The following is a 20,939-nucleotide window of genomic DNA, read 5'->3' on the forward strand; positions in this document are numbered from 1 at the left end:
TTTTGTACCTTAAGTCTCCCAAAGATTTAAATGATATTACATACATCATTATTCAGGCGCTGGACCAGGATTTCACCGAGGAGAACCGCCAGCGATGTGCGGAGGCCGCCAAACCACTGACAGATGCAGTGGATGAACTCACCACATTTGCCTCCTCTCCCGAGTTTGCCAGCCAAGATCAGCCCTGAGGTAATTACAGTAAATGAAAAGCTATCGATAAATACAGGTAGTAAGACAGCTAGTGATATATAGCAGATAGCTACTAAGCTAGCTACATAAAGCAGACAGTTAGCAAGTTAAAGCACCCAACTAACAGGATTCTGTTGTCCTGTAAAACCCCATATTAGAAATGTACTTGAATATGTTCATGGTGGGGTTTCATAATTCAAGGAAGTTTTATGCAGTTATTCCTAATTTTCTGGGACAAGACACACAGATGACTTATCTGTATATATATGTAGGCAAGGAAGGCCCAAGAGCCCATTGTGTCAGCAGGTAAGGCGATGATCGATGGAGCGTGTCACATGGTGACGGCCGCCAAACAGCTGGCTGTCAACCCGAAGGACCCGCCCACTTACCAACTGTACTCCAACCACTCCAAGAGTGTGTCCGAGGCCATCAAACGACTCGTGTCATCCATCAAGTAAGTTTGTCCACCAGTAGTAAGTCTTTCCTTCATCAAGTAAGTGTATAGTGCAAGTCTTTATTATAATGCCAGCTCCTAACGTTGGTCAGCATTTCTAGATTTACAAAAGTGTTAGCTCTTCAATAGCCTGGTTCATTCCTTAAAGTGATTTTAAATTTTCGGACATGTATATTATAGTATTTTGCTGTATTTCTCTGAAGCTTGATTTTAATTTGTTTGAGGTCCATTCCACTTTACATCTGTTATTTCTTGACACATATTATAGTATTTGACTGTATACTTCAAGGAATGTAAAAATCTTGAACTGAACATATATCCTGTAAAACATCAGGACCTGTTTGACTATATACATCTTTATATTTCAGGGACTGTGCGCCGGGTCAGCGTGAGTGTGACGAGTCGATCGACAAACTGAACCGCTCCATCCGCGACCTGGACCAGGCCTCACTGGCTGCCATCAGTCAGAGTCTACAGCAACGGACCGAGAAATCCCTCAGGGTCAGTACTTATTCCACCCAAAACCACCTTTTCCCCATCCACCAATATGTCTCCATGTGTCCAGATTTGTAAATTATCAACCCCTCATTCCCAATATCTAGATATTTAAGTTTTCAAATTTTCCCTTTCATGTCTAGATTTTTAAGGTATCACCCCCTCCCTTGTTTCAACAGTTTAACAGATTTATTTGATAGTTCACCCCCCCCCCCCCCCCTTTATTAAGATTTTAAAGTAATCAAAATATGCTCAATTTTCAATATTCATAAATAATCATTAATTATTACTGTTGAATGGTATTATAGGGATTCCAAGAACAGATGATTGGGAGTGCAAGAGAAATCCATGACCTTTGTTCCAAGGTCAAGGACTCAGCTAAAGCAGAGCCGGAGAATCTGGGTCACAGGGTCAGTATACAGAGCATCGGTTGTGATATTTAATACTTATTATGTGAGATCTGGGTCATTTTCTTCTCTGTGAAATTTGAATGATAATCCAAAATAATAATGGTCATTTTTTACATGCCTTTTGTTAGCACAATGTACACATAGGTAGGTAATAACTTTTGACACCTCCTGTATCTACAGGTGACAATGATGGCCAGCTACTTCGGCCCACTCTCGGACGGTGCTGTAGGCGCCGCCTCGCTGATCCAGAACTCCAAACAACAGACCCACATCCTGGACCTGACTAAGACCGTGGCCGAGTCGGCACTTCAGTTCATGTACTCCTGTAAGGAAGGGGGAGGCAACCCTAAGGTAGGTGTACCTAAAGATAGAAGGGGAAGTGTACCTTAAGGTAGAAGGGGGAGTGTACCTTAAGGAAGAAGGGGTAGTGAACCAAAGATAGAAGGGGTAGGCAACCCTAGGTAGGTGTACAGTAAGAGAGAAGAGGAATGAGCTTAAAGAAAAAAGGGGGAGTGTGTACCTTATAGAAGGAGAGTGTACCTTAAGATAGGAGGGGGAGGCAACCCAAAGATAAGATAGGGAGGTTAGAGTATCGTAAGATAAAAAGAGGAGGCATGTTTAAGTCTGGACTTCATAGCAAATCCTTACAATAGACAAGTGTGTGCACGGATCTTCTGTAGACTACAATATCTTGTTTTATGTTGTAGGCCCCTAAGCACACCCATGATAACATTGACACAGCAGCAGACAACACAATGGACGTCGTACAAGACCTGTTACAGTCTCTGGAGGAGGCCGCCTCACAGGCCGGCGTAGTCAACAGTATGATAGAGAAACTCACCAAATCAATCACTAAGGTAGGTACAATTTTTTACATAAAGGACCTTCTTTCCTCCAAAATTTGCTCTGTTTTAAGTCCTCAATATTGTGTTGATAGTGGCACTGGAGGAAGAATTTGATCGACTTTAATTTTTTAAAATCATGAAATTTTAACAAACTTATGCCATTATGAACATTTTGGATACATATCGGTGTAACATAATAAGGTCTATCAAATAAAGGAGTCTGTGTTTACAATATTGACCCCCCTTTGTTTCTATGGTTACAGACGGACGAGCAGGTAATGGTGAGGGAGGGGATGTCCTTCGTGGAGTACCAGTCCAACATGGTCAGTCTGGCCAAGAAGATCGCCATGACGACGCAGGAGATGGTGGGCAAGGCGGGGGTGAACCCGGGCGACCTCGGGCGACTGGCCAATCAGCTGACACGAGACTACGATGTGCTGGCCAGTAACTCAGCAAATGCCGCCGCAACCTCCAACAGTCAGGATGTAAGTGGAGTCACGAGCCTGTTACAATGTCTAGTGATTCCTAGTTTATTGGTTTATCTGTTATTCTAAAAATGTTTTGTAAACAAAATTGGATGGATATTGTGTGCTCTGTGTACTGTTAAGTCAAGAATATGGTTATCTGCATGAAAAAGTGTTTATTTGGTTTTATTTTGTTTCAAACATTTTTCCTGTCTAACTGAATATTGAATTTTTAATGGGAAATTCCCTTGAAACCAAAGATGCTGGCTTTATAATCAATGTGATTGCTACCATAATATTTAACAGATCTCTGAGAAATCCATTATGTTGGGTCTGTAGATTTCCATTGATTTCATTGTTATATATTTTGTTGGTCTATCTGTAGATTGCGAATCGCATCCGTACGACGATCCAAGACCTGGGTAAGAGCTGTGTGGAGCTGGTACAGGACGCCGGCAAAGTCCAGGGCGACCCACACGACACATACGCGAGACGCGACCTCCAGGACCATGCCCGCAGCGTCAGTGAGAAGGTGGCCTTTGTTCTAGCAGCATTACAGTCCGGGTCTCGCGGTACCCAGGCCTGTATCAATGCGGCAAGCGCGGTGAGCGGAATCATTGCTGATCTGGACACCACCATTATGTTTGCCACCGCCGGAACTCTGTGTACTGAGGGAGATGACAGTTTCGCCAGCCACAGGTAAATGGGACAAATAGTCCTCAATACCCCCACCCACTGACAAATAGTCCTCAATACCCCCACCCACTGACAAATAGTCCTCAATACCCCCACCGACTGATCCACTCCAACAGTAGTCTCATACTGTAGAATCATCAGATTTTGAGGTAGATCAATTTTCGTGGAGTTTGTGGGTACCTCTCATCCACTAATGAATAAGGGTGATAGAGTCATACTTCCTTTTGTAGGTATGAAATAACTCATGAAAGTAATGCATGGAAATTGTCCCCACAAAGTTTAATGATTCCACGATATTTATTTTTGTAACCACTTATAGAGAGGACATCCTGAAAACGGCGAAGGCTTTGGTAGAGGAGACCAAGAAGTTGGTACAGGGCGCCGCATCCGATCAGGAAACGCTCGCCGGGGCCGCTCAACAGGCCGTCAAAACCATCACCAAACTCGCAGATGTCGTCAAACTTGGTGCAGCCTCACTCGGATCTAACCAACCTGAGGCTCAGGTACGTGGCTTATAACTTGACATTGTAACGATGAAGTTGTTTAATCAATTAATTTGCCAGAGTGATCAAATTTTGTTAATTGCAACATTTCAAGAGGGAAATAACTGAGTAAGCTTGTTTTCAGGTGATGATAATTAACGCGGTGAAGGATGTGGCTTCCGCACTCTCCGATCTGATCAGCGCCACCAAGAACGCCTCCGGCAAAAACGTCTCCGATCCGGCAATGATGACCCTCAAAGAGTCTGCCAAGGTCAGTCAAAATTCAACATTATTTCTTGTTTTCATTTAACCTTGACCGAAGTTTTTTATGTTTATTATTTTTTATTTAAACTCAAAATTTGAGATTTTTGAAAACATGCTTATAATTTTTATATAAATGCTCAAAATTTTGATTAGTGAATTACTGTAACATAAGGACTGAGCGTTGACCTTGTGTTAGAACTTTAACCTTGATGAGATGGTAGTGTTGTGGTGTAGTGATGTAATGCACTCTCTTCTTCTATGGAAAAACCTCTTCTGGCAATCAATTATTGGAGTAGCCCAGGTCTATAATTATAAACCTTTTCTGCTAATCATTATTTCAAACAATTCCAGGCACAGTTTAACTTTTTTTAGCAGTGACTTTTCAGTATTCAATGTGTAGATAAAGTTTTTTTTAAGTCAATTTTAAAAAGGTTTAAAAATTGAAAAGTTTTCTGAGCATAAATATTTTTTTTTGTCTTAATTGGAAGAAATATATACAATATAATTTGACAAAGGCCGCCTAGGCGTTGATAGATAGAATTGTTAAGTTAACTGTTGTCTGATTTGTGGAGTCGTGTGATTTTACAGAAGACAGACTCCCTGATCGAGGGTTTGCCGGACGGGTATACTATCTATGTTTCCAGCATGTACTGAGTGCAGTTAAAATTTCGAGCCATCTGATTGGATGATATTTCTCTGTTCTAGTGTTGTTGACAATTTACAAAAACAAGAGCTGTTAATGAAACAATTTAAAAAAAAAAGAAAAATATTGAATGTTGTGAGTAATGACTTTTTGTGAGAGCTTCTATCATTATAAATTGAATTTTTGAAATCCTGTAGAGGTTTGAGATTTAAGAAACAACAGATTGCATTTGAATTGGTGTTTCCATAGAAACCATCCCCCTGTTTCACACTGAACCATTGACCAGGCTACTAGTGACAACTGTGTTCATTTCTTCCTGCAAGTTACAGACAATTTCTGCATGGGCATTAATTATTGCTAAAACATGTTCACCCCTTTCCTCCAATTTTTCTTTTACCTACTTGCACTGTACACTCAATCAGCATATGACTACAAATTATTGTTGACACACTACCTTTTAACTGACTGGACATTGTAAATTTACCTGGTAGTTTAAAGTATAAGATTTTTTTGGAATGGAAAAAGCAGTAAAGCTATTGTCAAGTATTAGTTTTGCAATGCTTTCTTGATAGGAAGAAATGAGCACAGTTCGGTGTAACATGTTTGTTTTGCAGTAACAATGTTGTTCCAGCTCATATCACTCCCTGTGGTGGTTATAGCCAGCACAGGGCTCCTATACATATCATGATTTGTCAGTGGAAACAGTAAGCTGCTAAGTATTTTAACTCAAGAATTTGAATTCAATACAAATAATTATATGAGCTGCGGGGACTACCAAATCATTTTGCCTCTCAGACTCAGGGAACTTGACCATCGGCTTGATCCACTCGAAAAGATAAACCTTTTGGTAATGTTATAAAATTGTGGCTATTTTGTAATGTTATAAAATGGTGGCTATTTTGTAATTTTTGTACCATTTCAAACCTCAGGAAGAGAAGACCTCTATATTTAACATAAAAAAGGGATTTGGAGAAAAAATATAAAAATAAGCATGAATTTATATATCTAAAAATTTGGCTATAAAATAACTTGACAGTACATCTGACCATTTGGCCACCTTAAGTTTAGCTGAGAGGCAGGATGTTGGAGTTTGAGGCCTGTAGTATTAAACCTCCCTGCAAGCTTCTGTTGACAGCATGAGACTGGGACATGCAGAGATCTCCAGACACCTGCATTGTGTCTCCCTGTTCATACAAGCTTGTGCTTTCATCTCAAACCAAGCATTGTTCAGACAAACAAACCTTGTTTCATTGTGTTAGGCTAATCTTTAAGGTACAATGACCTATTTGATAAGAAAGACAATGCATTGTTCAGACAAGAAAATCTTGTTTCATTGTGTTAGGCTAAGCTTTAAGGTACATTGACCTATTTGATAAGAAAGACAACTCTTGCATGAAAAATTCAAATGCTTTTCCTTTTAATAAGTCTGAAGTAAGAAAAACTCAAGTCTCAATGAATATTTTATATAATTTGATAGTGTAATTGATGTCATAGGTAGGGCTGAATAAGGATGTCTCCATGTTGTGACCATTAATGTATTATGATCTGTGTTAGATAGGGAAGCCTTGTATATCTTGTTATTATTTACATATCTTGCTTGACTCTGTATAACATGTCTGTGTTAATTAAAAATAATTGTTCATAGAAACGTGTTTGATTTTGATCGAGGTGAAGGATGGTTATGACATTCAGAGATAAATAATATTGTAGAAGTTTGTGTTAAGGTCAGACGACACGTTCCTCAATTTTAGATAACTTTTTCCAGGAATTTGTTTATGGTTTACTACTACTTTGACAAGCTTTCTTGCAAAAAATTAGGGTACCTTACCAGGCATTTCTGCAAAATACTAGAATATGCAATGTCCTATATAATCTTCTTGAAAATACACTTGAATTGCTGATTTAAAAATAAATACATCTACAGCACAGCAAAATTCACTGAATTATAAGTTTATCTCCGTCGGGGCGGGGATTTGAACTCACGACCTCTAGAACCTATACGCTTCTGGCAGTGAGTGGCCACGGTTCTAACCACTCGACCATGTACACATATAACCAAGTTCAAGTAAATTTTGATCATTTTTAAAGTAATTATAAAATTAATGTTTTTTTATTGGATTTCTTTATTACGAGGAGATACAAAAAAGATTCTCGAGGAACGTGTCGTCTGACCTTAATAGTCATTAAATAAAAACAGTATTACCAAGTCATAAATGTATTCAAACAATTGAAAAAAAATCATTATTAGGTAAGTAAATATTGTTTTAAAAAGTTTTGTCTGACCTGCCTTATCAGAAATTTGTTTTTGTAGTTTAAAAAGATGAAAAAAAAGAAAATTAGCAAAAATCAGGATGTATGATAAGACAGTTGTTAATGAAAACAGTCACTTATCAATGAAAATGACAGTATGTGTAAAACAACAGATGAAGTAAACTGTAAATATCAATCTCCCCTCCAGGTGATGGTGACCAACGTGACATCGTTACTGAAGACGGTGAAGACCGTGGAGGATGAAGCCGCGCGGGGAACTCGGGCCCTGGAGTCTACCATAGAAGCCATAGGACAGGAGGTTAAGGTAATACACTGGATATACACAGGTAACTAAAGGTACAAATACAGGTAACTCGGGCCCTGGAGTCTACCATAGAGACTATAGGACAGGAGGTTAAGGTAATACACTGAATATACACAGGTAACTACAGGTACAAATACAGGTAACTCAGGCCCTGGAGTCTACCACAGGTTAAGGTAATACAGGGGTACTAATCCGACTAAAGTCCAATGGTTTATTTCCCAATTTATGTTTTTTCTCCTTCATCAACAGACACTGTACTGTTTGATGTTTTCTTTCATAGTCGTACGAGGCTGGAACCTTGCCAGAGAAGAAAGCAACGGCAGAAGATCTGATCCGACTGACCAAAGCTATCACCACGGCGACCGCCAAAGCAGTGGCTGCTGGGAACTCGGGTCGCCAAGAGGACGTCATCATCTGTGCCAACATGGGACGCAAGGCCATCTTTGATTTACTGGCAACATGCAGGGTATGTTATATTCTGCTAGAGATTCGAGTACAATGTAAAACATATAAGATCATTGTCCACAAATTTACATTTCCTTGAAACTGAATTTCCAAGAAATGTTAAGAATATTGGTGTTCCTGTGTGTTGACAGGGCACAGCCAGCACTGCAGAGACAACAGAAGTCCGACAGAAGACGATAGCAGCCGGCAAGAACTGTGCTGTTGTCTACAAAGATCTACTGGAGCAAGTCAGCACGGTAAGTGTACAGAGCACAGTGTGCACAGACTCAGCACAATGTGGACAGTTAGCACAGTGTAAAAAATCAGCACAATGTGCACAGTTAGCACACAGTGTGCATAGAGTCAGTAATAGAATATTCAAAACACCAAGTTTATTGAAGCTGTTGATATGTGGGGAAGGATTGTTGTTATTGAAGCTGTTAATATGTGGGGAGGGATTGTTGTAGAAATGTGGGGCCTGTGATTCTGTTATCTTACCACCTTGTTTCGCGGCCATTTTTCAGGTGGTCCAGAAACCTTCCCAGGAGGCCAAGCAGACACTGGCAGCACGTGCGCACCAAGTCGCGGTGTCCGTACAGGAAATCGTACACTGCTCTGAACTCATTAAAGGTATGTGACTGATAATTCCTGTGACATGATTAGGGGTGTGATGTGTAGCCATTTTACATGTAATAACTATAGCCCTGTGTCACTGTTACCATAACAACAGCGGACGCATCAACTTCATGATATTCTGCTCTGTTGTACCGTATTTATCTCATATATGCATAGCATTCAAATTTTATTATTTGTCAGTTTTTGTAGATATATATTTTTTATTGAACTTTTTTTAAAGTAAAAACTATTGGTGATTGTTTTGATACATGTAAATATGAATTATGATATGCATGAGAGGAAAAGGTTTTAAGAATGTATAATTATTTTTTCACAATTTTAAAACAGATAACAATTTTTTTTGAAAGATTACAGATATGACAATTTGCAGCATTTTTAAAACTCAAGATATTGCATAATGTAGATATAAATGCAAAGCAGAAAAAAAATTGCATTAAATTCATAGGAAGTAAAATTACAGTAGTTAATGTTTATGGAAGTAAGAAGATGTGAAATTTGTTGGAGTTTAATTTCAATGCAAAGTAAAATTCAAGAGCAACAATTTATTGGGAAGTTATATTTAAGAAGTTAAATTTATAGGAAGTAATCATTTTGGGAACAAAGCAAAGAATAGGAGCCAAAGATGGAGTCATTTAATGTCTGGGTTAGAAAATGTGTGGGTCAGTAATAGTATTCATGGACGATCCCCAAAGTGGGCTTGTGATTACTGATAATGCCCATACTGGGCTTGTGATTAATGATAACGCCCAAAGTGGGCTTGTGATTTCTTATAATGCCCATACTGGGCTTGTGATTATGGGCATGGTACTGTGTAGATATATATCTGACTTCGTTTATTTTTAGTGGGCCAACCCGCAGAAGGAGGTATTGAGCTTACAGTGTCATGTTTTGATTTTTTTTGGCTTCCCTTTTATTTTGGTGTATTTTGTCCAGATGTCTTTTGTATCAGAACAAAGAAACTTTAATTTTTATACAAAGACAGCACTATTTGGAAGCAACCAATCAGAATGGCTGTTAGGGTCTGTAACTGACCCGGATGACTGAATTACTGTGAATGTATTTCATGTTAAGGAGAAATGTCACTGCCTGCATATTTGAGACAAGGCTTATACTCTAGAGATATATTCTGTAAATAGACACTGTTGTAGTTTGGTTAGAGATATAAAGGTGAAATGATACGGACACAGATGAAGTCTGTTAACACTCACTTTCTTTTGTGATCTGACTGTACACCAGAGGCCTGTTCAACAGAGCGGGTGCTCGCGAGCGCTCGCCAAAATTCCCTATACCCGCAACACAAATTTTGGCGAGCGCTCGTGGGCGCTCTCTCTGCTGAACACGCCTCTGGTGAATTTCAACACCAAAGTTATTTTTGCCCAATGGCTTGAGAAAACATTTTTTCCTCTTTTGAAACATGAAAAATTAACACAGAGAAATTTAGTGTATTTAATGGATGTGGTCCATCTTAAATTTACTAACTCAAGGGGTTGGTTAATTGGGCAAAAATAACATGGGAATGAAAATAACCATTACACACCATTACAATATCTATACACTTATATGGAGTATTGGGAAAGAGAGAAACATATATTCAGAAGAATAGCAGTGTTGCATTTGGGCACAGAGATCTGATAATTGGATAGACATGTATTGGATTGAACAACTGTTACTCTTTGTTACCTGTATTTACCTGTATTTTACCTGTATTTACCTGTATTTTACCTGTATTGTCTCGTGTGCATGAGAAACGTGCTGCATTGTTTACCCCTCAGTCTTGTGTTTGGGGGGAAGGTCACTCCTACCTCCTTGTCAAACTTGTCCCTCCATAATTTGATGACACTTTGTTTTTTTCAAACTAGCGTCCAAAGAGATAAGATGGTCCCATATCGTGAAAGGTAACCATGGCAATCGCTGAAAACAAAAGAGGAATGCTTTCATTGTAGGATAGGAATAAAAATGCTGCATTAACAGTGAAATTAACACCTGAGATATTAGGTTAGAGAGTTTATGACCTACCATGATATGTGATGTGTGGATAAAGTTCTTTATCAAACATGTTGTGCTGGTTTCTTTTCTCTCGGAGCAAACACAAAAAGTTAGATAAAATTTAGCCTCCATTAAAAATTGTTTAAGTTTTATACAATGAAAAAAATCTTTTTTATTTTGGCTACTGGTAGTTGTCAAATTATTTTGATTGGCTGTTAGAAATTGTCCTATAAAGGGCTTTTATTTTGATTTGTTGTTCAAAACTGCCTTGTAATTTTGATTTAAAAGTTTTCCTGTTAATGCAGCAGTTTGTGTTTACAGTCCAATTCCCCCAAAATAGGCTCCAGACAATCACGTGACTAACAGTCCGGGTAGATTCCATTAACTCCTGTCTCCTCTCTCTGACCTTACATCTGTGTGACCTTGACCAGAGATGTCAGAATGACCTTATGACCTTAGGTGATTTACACCATACTCAACACATTTGATCCTATGTAACTCTGACCTCGCCTCTCTCTGACCTTACATCATTGTATCTTTGACTTTATTTTTTACCTGTGATTATGTATGACCTTTTGACCCTATTTGATTTAAAGCAAACTTGACACATGTGACTTCATGCATCATGAATGACCTCAGACAGCCACTCTGACTTTCTTTGTCTTGAAAAAATTAAGAAAAAAGTTGGACTTTAGTGTAAGAAAGTTCTGGGCTGCATTTTACAAAGGAACTCTTTGACTTGGTCTTAAAACATCTCACTCTTGTGGAATGATCGCTGTAAACCAACTTTTATTTGCATGCGAGAAATTTGGCGAGGTTTGCAAGAGCCTCATTGTCATGAATATTTCCTGGCGCAAACCCAATCCTTGTCATACGATTGTTATAACAACACCAGTCTTAATAAGGCTTGGTCGCGAAAATTAGTCGTTGCCAACAAGTTTATTGGGAATAAATTGCAAATAAAGTTGTTGCGAATAAAAGTTGGATTATGTTATCAATTAGAAGTACTGATAAAGCCATTTGTTCCTTTGTTCCAAACTATTTTTTAATTTCTATATTACGTATACAAAGTTTTATGTTTAATCATCAAATAAATAAATATGTTTGATTATAAGTATCAAGATCTATTGTAAAATGCAGTTCTGACTTCTATGTGGGCATGCCTAATGTAGTCCATACATGCTAGGATTCCAGCTGTGTTATCATCAAAATACTATTGGATAATTCACTGGAATTCCCCATGTAATGGTTAACATGCATTGTGTTCAGTGTAAGCCCTAAGATACAATACTGTATGCAGAGTTATTTTCGCCCTGTGTTATTTTCGCCCTTCTGCACTTGCAAACGGTTTCGCCCCATCTTAAATTTGCCCAAACATGATTGCATGGTAAAGAGATTATTGGAACATTGATATTTGCCCAGTCTTTAATTCGCACGTTGACAGCGAGGGCAAAAGGGCAAAAATAAAACGAAGGCGAATATTTCCCTTTATACAGTATGCTGTTGATTAAGCCTACAGTGTTATAAATGTTGTTTCAGCCAAGACATCGTATCAAGTTGTTGTGGAATATATAAAATCTATGTATGTGTACTGCAAGATTGACAGACAGGTTTAAGTTATATATATAGTTTGTAACCAAGGACACCTGTAACGGGATGAGCGGAGGCTACTCCAAACAACAACAAGACATCTTAAATTTAACAAAATTTAATAACAAAAAAAATAAGAGAAAGAAAGAAAAGATAGAAATATAAACACTAAACCACACAAACACTCACACAACTTTCACTCAACAAGAAAAAATATGATGTTTATACAAATGACCAAAAATAAATTAGAAGAGTGTCCGAATCTCCGGGGCTGTAGTCCTGGACCCACTACGGACAACCACAACTAGAGTAGTTTCGTCACCACAATCATCATCATCACCATCGCCATCATAATCATCGACACTATCGTCAACACCATCGCCTACAACACCATAATCATAATAGACATCATCGTCATCACCATAATCATCTACTTCATCATCATCACCGACGTCACCATGAACGACATCATCTACATCATCTTCATCGACATGACCATCATCATCGTCGTCGTCATCATCACCATAACATCATCGTCGTCATCAACATGAACATCGCATCGTCATCGACTTCACCATGAACGACATCATCTACACCATCATCATCGACATGACCATCATCATCATCGTAGTCATCGACATCATAACATCATCGTCGTCATCAACATCAACAATATGACACTACAATAAGTGTACAAGTGACACCATAACACCATAATAAAAACAATATTGTATAATACATCATATAAGTATCTCACTGATAGTATCAAACTATGATAATGTATAAATAGTATTATATTAAAGGCAACATCTCAAAATATTGTAAGTATATGGTAACTAAGTTATTTGTTTACAGTAAACAATATGGCGTCTGAGACTTCCGGTGACGCACTTCCGCCCAAGTAGTTAAGTGGAAAAAGTGACAATAAATTGTAAAATAAAATAACGCATAGAAAATAGCCCTTTAAATCACCGTTTCTTTATACAGCAATAGCAAAAACTGTACTATAGAAAAAGACGAATTCCATTTAAACACTCTCGCTAAAGTCACACATCAGTGAACACACAGGTAACTCTACAGTGAACAATGGTCAAGGTGACTTTATAGGACGACTGCGTAATAATAATAAAAAGGCAAAAATTTACAAATAAACTACACCAAACTAAATAAATACTTACCACGGTCAGCTATCCGTGTCCGCGTCAAATGCTGAACTTGTGAAACTAAAACATGCCACACAGGCTTCTAACACGATACCCCCTTCACACACTAAGCACGTCTTTATTGCTGGACAGCTCGGCCGGGTATAACTTAGCGCCTATTGTTAGCGTCGGCCAAGCACGTTGCAAAGAATTATGGGAAAAATAAAATCGGGTGTGTTCGATATGAACAGTGATTGTCACACACCTCCCCCCTTAAAAAATTGTCCTGCAATTTCAAATAAACAATCACTGAATTTTGAAAATTCTCACGTATTTACAATAAAACCTATACACATACCTGTACTGTCTACGATACATCTCACTGACGACTCAGGTAATCCGCACCCACATTGTCGCTTCCTTTGATTGCAATGATCCTAAAGCGGTATGGCTGAAGCTGCAAAGCCCAACGCATCAGTCTGGAGTTCTCTGTCTTTGCTTTGTTAAGGTAGGTCAGGGGTTGGTGATCAGTTTCAAGTAGAAACTCGCGTCCATAAAGGTACTGGTGGAACTTCTGTATTCCCCACACTACCGCCAAACACTCCTTCTCGATAACAGCGTATGCCTTTTCTCTTGGTTGAAGTTTCCTACTGGCGTACGCTACGGGTAGTTTCTCGTCATCCTCCATCTGTAACAGTACAGCACCTATCCCATCATCTGCAGCGTCCGTGCGTAAAATGAAGGTTTCATTAAATTCTGGCAACTTCAATATTGGCCTTTCTGATAACATGTGTTTCAATGTATCAAAAGCTCGTTGCTGACTTTCAGTCCAAATAACTTTATTTGGTTGGCCCTTCTTCGTAAGATCAGAAAGTGGAATGGCTATCGCAGAGAAATTCGGAATAAACTTTCTGTAGAATCCTGCTAAGCCTAGGAAGGCACGAACCTGTTTCTTGGTTTGTGGTATTGGCGCATTTCTGACTGCATCAATCTTGTCCTGTTCTGGTTCTAGACACTTGTTGCCCACCATATGTCCCAAACAGTCAATCTTGTCAAATCCGATGAAACATTTTGTCGGTCTGGCCGCAAGTCCCGCATCTCTGAGTCGTTCGAACACAGTCTTCAGTATGTGTAGATGTTCTTCAAAGGTATCTGTAAAAACAATGACATCATCGATAAAGTTTTCTACGCCGTTCATACCTTGAAGTAGTTTTCTCATCATACGACTAAATGTTGCCGGCGCGTTTACAAGACCAAACGGCATTGTCCTGAATTGGTACAATCCGGATGGTGTGGAAAAGGCTGTAAGCGGCTTACTCTCGTCAGCCATCGGTACTTGCCAGTATCCTTTGCTTAAGTCTATCTTTGACACAAACTTCTTTCCGGTCATTTTGGAAAATATGCTTTCTGGACTGGGCATTGGTTCTGCATCAAATACCGTAGCACAGTTCAGTCGTCTATAATCAATGCAAAATCGATTCGTTCCATCTTTCTTCCGAGCTATGACAACTGGAGCTGAATAAGGGGAAGATGATGGCTCAATCACATTCAACTGTAGCATTTTCTGAACTTCTTCTGTAATTGTTTTCTCTGTACTGAACGGAATTGGATATGGTTTCACACGCACAGGTTCAGACGATGTCACAACAATCTTATGCTCCACTAAGTTCGTCATTCCAGGTATATCCGTAAATACATCTGAGAACGAATCACACAGTGATTTAGCAGTTTCCAACTGATCTGGTGTTAGTCTGTCTGCAAACTTTATGTCCTTTGCTGTTTCGGTTTGAGTAACAGGTGGCATAAGAATAGAGTCCTGTTGTTCATCATCATCTAGGTCACTAAAGTCTATGAGTGAAATTGCACATGTTGACAAAACACCACAGTTCAATGTATCTCGTTCAACATACTTCTTAAGAAGATTTGCGTGGAAAGTTTTCAGCTTGCCTCCCATATCGATCTTGTAGTCCATATGTCCTATCTTCTGTATTACACTATAAGGTCCCTTCCATTGCATGAGGAGTTTGTTTGACTTTGTCGGTAGAAGAACCAGTACTGTGTCTCCCTCTTTCATCTGACGACCTTGCGTTTTCCTGTTGTAGTACTTGCGCTGACGTTTTGAAGCTTTCTCCAAGTTTTGGCGAGCTATGTCACATGTTTCTTCCAATCGTGTGCGTAAGTCAAGTACGTATTGATACGTTGTCTTAACGTCCTCGTCAGGAATTTCCTTTGTCCAAAGTTCTTTAAGAATTGTCATCGGACCACGAACAGTACGTCCATAGAGAAGATCAAACGGCGAAAAACCAAGGCTCTCCTGTGGTACTTCACGGTATGCAAAGAGTAATGGGTTGATGTACTTATCCCAGTCTCTTGGTCGCTCAGCACACATCCTCTTTAGCATCTGTTTCAACGTACCATTGAACTTCTCGACGAGTCCATTACACATGGGGTGATACGGAGTAGTAGTAATCCGTTTAAATGACAACAGACGGCTCACTTCTTTCATTACGTCCGATGTGAATTGCGATCCTTGATCTGTTAGCATCTCGATCGGAACTCCTAATCTACTAAAGATGTCTACCAGTGCCTCCGCTACTCGCTCTGTCTCAATTCCAGGAAGTGGAATAGCCTCGGGATAACGGGTTGCGTAATCGACAAGCGTCAGAATGTAACGATTCCCTTTGTCGGTAACTGGTTGCAGAGGGCCTATAAGATCAACTGCTACTCGTTGAAACGCTTCTGTAATTAGCGGCATTTGTCCTAACGGTACTGCAGGTACTTTTCCTTTTGGAATAGTCCGCTGACACACGTCACATGATCTGCAAAACCGTCTAATGTCTGACTGAATTCCTGGCCAGTAAAATTCGGACACTACTCTGTCGGTTGTTTTCTTTGATCCCAGATGACCACCCATCAGCGTTTCATGTGCTATCTTCATGACGATAGTTCTGTATTTCCGAGGAACGATTAACTGTCGGAAAAGTTTTCCACTGGACACTTTGGGACTGCAAAATTCTCTGAACAACATTTGTTTCCGTTCACACATTTTTGAAAATCCGCCGTCACTGAAATGTTTAAGCTGTCCACTCTCAGCTAAGCTCCATAACTTTTTCAGTGTCTCGTCGTTTCGTTGTTCTTGTAAGATATCCTCCGGCGATACATCCCGTATTGCTTCCGGTACTTTCAATGGTTTGTATGGAGACTGTTTTTTTTTTAGTTGCGCACGCGTTTCAACAGCTGCTATGTTTTCAACGGAATGAATCCAGGCTGGATTTGGTTCATGTGGTTTCCTTACTCCACGAATATTACCAAGAATAAGATCGTACGAAGGCGAATCAAAGCACCAAGCATCAACACTTCCGGTAAAGTAAGGAGTATCGACATTAATTCTAGCCACATCTGAATCAATAATACGACCGTCTGCTAACTTGCATCGTTGAGATGTCCCTGTTAGTTGATCATCGTTTACCAGTTCTCTACGAATAACGGCACCACTACAACCTGTGTCTCTTAGCACAGTCACTAGTTTATTGCCAACACATCCTTTCACAACTGGCATTTCCGTTTCACAGAAAGCAACCGAATCACCAACACACGGTAAGTTTCCATGTTTCTCGACGACACTCGCGGCTCCTTGGCGACCTCTACCGCGTCCTGGATATCCATGGTTCCCATTATTGTACGACCCACGTTGAAAATCACTAGGGTAAGTATGTTTCGGTGTTGTTTCTTGTTTCTCGCTCGAATTAAACGGCCTGTTATTCGGACTTTTGCGGAAGTTGCAGTTAAAGGCTTTATGTCCTTGTCGTCCGCACTCATAACACTTCACTGCATTTCCAGATTGGTTTTGTTGCACGGAATCTTTGTACGGCGGTTGTCTATCGGACTGCTGTCGTCTGTCAAAGAGCGGTTTTTGCGTAAGTGAAGAGGATGTCACTGTTCTGGCCTCAGCAAACTGGTCCGCGTATCGCGCCATGTCTTGGATCGAAGTAGGAATCCTCTCCTTTAGGAATAAGGCAAGTTCTTTCGAGCAACACAATAAAAACTGTTCACGTAAGAACAAGTCCTTCAGATCATCGAATGTCTTGTTAGTCTTAGACAGCTGAATCCACCGCTCAAGGTAACTGTCCAGTCTGGTAGAAAATTGCATAAAAGTTTCACTTCCGTCTGGTTTTGAAAATCGGAACTTCTTGCGGAAACCGTCCTCCGTCATGTCAAATCGTTTCAACAGGGCGTTCTTCAACTCGTTGAAATCAAGTGCTGTTTCGGGTGAGAGTCTTGCGAACACATCCAGTGCCTTTCCTTTGAGTAATGCGCTAAGATGAGTCCCCCACGTGTCTTTATTCCATTTCTGCGTTGTTGCGTATATCTCAAATCTTTGAATGTACGCGTCAATGTTGTCTTTCGAATCCTCAAACGGAGGAAGTTTTGGTCCTTTTATCACTTGAGAAGTTTCTTTCTCCTCTTTAGTCACAACACTCGGATTCATGTGAGATCTCTCGAGTTGCAGTTTGTGATCAAGTTCCAGTTCTTCTAGTTTTTGCTGATGTCTCTTTTCTTCTATCAATCGAGCGTGCTCTCGCTCATCATGTTCTCTTGCGGCGCGCTCTTTCTCCATCTGTAGTTTGAAGTCGCGGTCTTTCTCCTCCATCTGTAGTTTGAAGTCGCGGTCTTTCTCCTCCTGGTCTCTCTCCTCCTGTCTCTCGACTCTATGTTTCTCACGTTCGTCCCGCATTCTGGCCTGTTCGTCCTTCACGAATTGTTGAAGGGCTTCATCCTTCATCCCCATCTTGGTCCCCACTTCAAGTAGCTCCAGCATCTCCTTGACAGTAGACATGGTGTATTGACTGACAGACCAACTTACCTCAAAATTATCTCATAAAGGGACTAACTTCTCAACTTTTAACAAAACAATCTGCCTAACGTAATGTACTCACCAAGGGAAAAGGAAACAACGACCTACACTTGCTCTTACATGTACTACAAAAGAGATCAAAAAATGAAAAATAAAATAAACCTTGGCAACTGTTCACTTATAAAGATATCTTGTAGTATCTGGAGGAGTCAACTCATCCCACCGCTGCCACCAATTGTAACGGGATGAGCGGAGGCTACTCCAAACAACAACAAGACATCTTAAATTTAACAAAATTTAATAACAAAAAAAATAAGAGAAAGAAAGAAAAGATAGAAATATAAACACTAAACCACACAAACACTCACACAACTTTCACTCAACAAGAAAAAATATGATGTTTATACAAATGACCAAAAATAAATTAGAAGAGTGTCCGAATCTCCGGGGCTGTAGTCCTGGACCCACTACGGACAACCACAACTAGAGTAGTTTCGTCACCACAATCATCATCATCACCATCGCCATCATAATCATCGACACTATCGTCAACACCATCGCCTACAACACCATAATCATAATAGACATCATCGTCATCACCATAATCATCTACTTCATCATCATCACCGACGTCACCATGAACGACATCATCTACATCATCTTCATCGACATGACCATCATCATCGTCGTCGTCATCATCACCATAACATCATCGTCGTCATCAACATGAACATCGCATCGTCATCGACTTCACCATGAACGACATCATCTACACCATCATCATCGACATGACCATCATCATCATCGTAGTCATCGACATCATAACATCATCGTCGTCATCAACATCAACAATATGACACTACAATAAGTGTACAAGTGACACCATAACACCATAATAAAAACAATATTGTATAATACATCATATAAGTATCTCACTGATAGTATCAAACTATGATAATGTATAAATAGTATTATATTAAAGGCAACATCTCAAAATATTGTAAGTATATGGTAACTAAGTTATTTGTTTACAGTAAACAATATGGCGTCTGAGACTTCCGGTGACGCACTTCCGCCCAAGTAGTTAAGTGGAAAAAGTGACAATAAATTGTAAAATAAAATAACGCATAGAAAATAGCCCTTTAAATCACCGTTTCTTTATACAGCAATAGCAAAAACTGTACTATAGAAAAAGACGAATTCCATTTAAACACTCTCGCTAAAGTCACACATCAGTGAACACACAGGTAACTCTACAGTGAACAATGGTCAAGGTGACTTTATAGGACGACTGCGTAATAATAATAAAAAGGCAAAAATTTACAAATAAACTACACCAAACTAAATAAATACTTACCACGGTCAGCTATCCGTGTCCGCGTCAAATGCTGAACTTGTGAAACTAAAACATGCCACACAGGCTTCTAACACGATACCCCCTTCACACACTAAGCACGTCTTTATTGCTGGACAGCTCGGCCGGGTATAACTTAGCGCCTATTGTTAGCGTCGGCCAAGCACGTTGCAAAGAATTATGGGAAAAATAAAATCGGGTGTGTTCGATATGAACAGTGATTGTCACAACACCTGTTTCTCAGAATATTCCATTGAGAAATACTGTAAATTCCTAATTAAACTCAAGGAATTAATTTCCACGTACAATCATGAGATGCAGTCCTCAAAGATTTTAAAATCACTCTTATTTTTCAGACAGTTTTGAAACCATTACAAAAAATAAGGAATTTACAGTAGTTTTAGATTCCAGCTTACAATCATTATCCATTTTATATTCCTCCTGAATTATAATGTTAGTACTGAGTCATCTATGTAAATTCTTATGTATAATGCATCAATTGTTCCACATACAGAAAAATCCCCATACCTCAACTGTATTAGATCAAACAATATGTATATCCCTAAAAGCAAACCTGAGTTTCATTTCTTTAAATTGTATGTTTGCAGTCAGTGATTAGATTAGACTTTGTCCCCAGTTTATTTCTTGTTTGTTAGATGCAGTGTTACATTTGTTACCGAGTTACCAGCATGAACCTGAGTATGATATCAAGCATGTATGACTTGTTTTATTTTGTCTATATATCCATGCACAAGGATGTAATTACCTGCATGTATTGTTTTCTTCAGCGCGAAATGTAGGAATTGTGAAATTCCCACATTTCTTAGATTTTAGTCAATTACTTTTACAAAGACAGGGTAATATAATCATTTCATACTTTGTATTCATGCAGAGGGCTTTTGATGCAGAAATAAAAGTTTTAACAAATTTTGAGGAGAAAAAAATTTGAAGAAATTTTGAGAAAAACCTTGCTGATTGAAAGTTGGAAAAAATAGCAGCAATTGTTTTATCATTTCCGCATCAAAACCATTGTTGAAAATCATTCATTGATATTTAATTAGAAGTTTGTAGGATCATTTTGCCATTAAGTACTTTCAAGCCCTTGATTTTGCGTACCTGTGAGTGCTTTCAGTCCTTTGATTCTGTGTTCTCTGACTTTATCAGGTACAGACTGGGTGGATCCCGAGGACCCCACAGTGATCGCCGAGAGCGAACTCCTGACGGCGGCCAAATCCATCGAAGCTGCCGCACAGAAACTGTCGCAACTCAAACCACGCAAAAAGGCAAAGGTATGTGTACTACATCAGAACAAACAAACAGAAGGACTTGCCTAATAGAAGAAAGTCAATCCGTCACCATAAAACTAACATAAGTTGTACCACAAAAAAGCCAAAGTATTTGTTGTAAAGAAAGGC

The 20,939-nt window shown here is 39.3% G+C and overlaps 1 protein-coding gene and 1 pseudogene across 5 annotated transcripts in view; one reads left to right on the forward strand and one right to left on the reverse strand.

Moving 5' to 3' along the window:
* LOC117687498 (talin-1-like) overlaps nt 1–20,939 on the forward strand; it is a 54,540-nt pseudogene that overhangs the window by 22,286 nt on the left and 11,315 nt on the right. Inside the window, exons 21-37 of the transcript XR_010712513.1 lie at nt 57–189; nt 462–643; nt 1,012–1,144; nt 1,447–1,548; nt 1,729–1,899; nt 2,256–2,405; nt 2,657–2,878; nt 3,243–3,556; nt 3,873–4,056; nt 4,181–4,306; nt 7,401–7,517; nt 7,798–7,983; nt 8,114–8,218; nt 8,486–8,591; nt 9,441–9,461; nt 10,457–10,492; nt 20,689–20,813. The product of XR_010712513.1 is annotated as a talin-1-like (transcript). The remainder of the gene's footprint in view (nt 1–56; nt 190–461; nt 644–1,011; nt 1,145–1,446; nt 1,549–1,728; nt 1,900–2,255; nt 2,406–2,656; nt 2,879–3,242; nt 3,557–3,872; nt 4,057–4,180; nt 4,307–7,400; nt 7,518–7,797; nt 7,984–8,113; nt 8,219–8,485; nt 8,592–9,440; nt 9,462–10,456; nt 10,493–20,688; nt 20,814–20,939) is intronic.
* LOC136274190 (uncharacterized) lies at nt 12,276–19,751 on the reverse strand. Of its 4 annotated transcripts, none has more exons than XR_010712517.1 (3): nt 19,528–19,751; nt 13,352–18,731; nt 12,276–12,853 (listed from the first exon to the last, which is right to left on the reverse strand). XR_010712517.1 is itself a non-coding variant. In XM_066080681.1 (2 exons), exon 2 carries the CDS (start codon nt 18,150–18,152, stop codon nt 13,695–13,697), a length of 4,458 nt encoding a protein of 1,485 aa, XP_065936753.1. In that variant the 5' UTR covers nt 18,153–19,029; nt 19,528–19,751; the 3' UTR covers nt 12,276–13,694. The 4 variants fall into 4 exon arrangements, 1 of the variants encoding a protein (XP_065936753.1); XR_010712519.1 differs by having other exon boundaries at nt 12,276–12,555; nt 13,352–19,029; XR_010712515.1 differs by having other exon boundaries at nt 13,352–19,029.

The sequence above is a fragment of the Magallana gigas genome, chromosome 1, assembly GCF_963853765.1.
Source record: "Magallana gigas chromosome 1, xbMagGiga1.1, whole genome shotgun sequence".
NCBI lineage: Eukaryota > Metazoa > Mollusca > Bivalvia > Ostreida > Ostreidae > Magallana > Magallana gigas.

Excerpts from the sequence above, each read along its gene's own strand:
- LOC136274190 (XM_066080681.1), bottom strand. The coding sequence starts at position 18,152 with ATGTCTACTGTCAAGGAGATGCTGGAGCTACTTGAAGTGGGGACCAAG.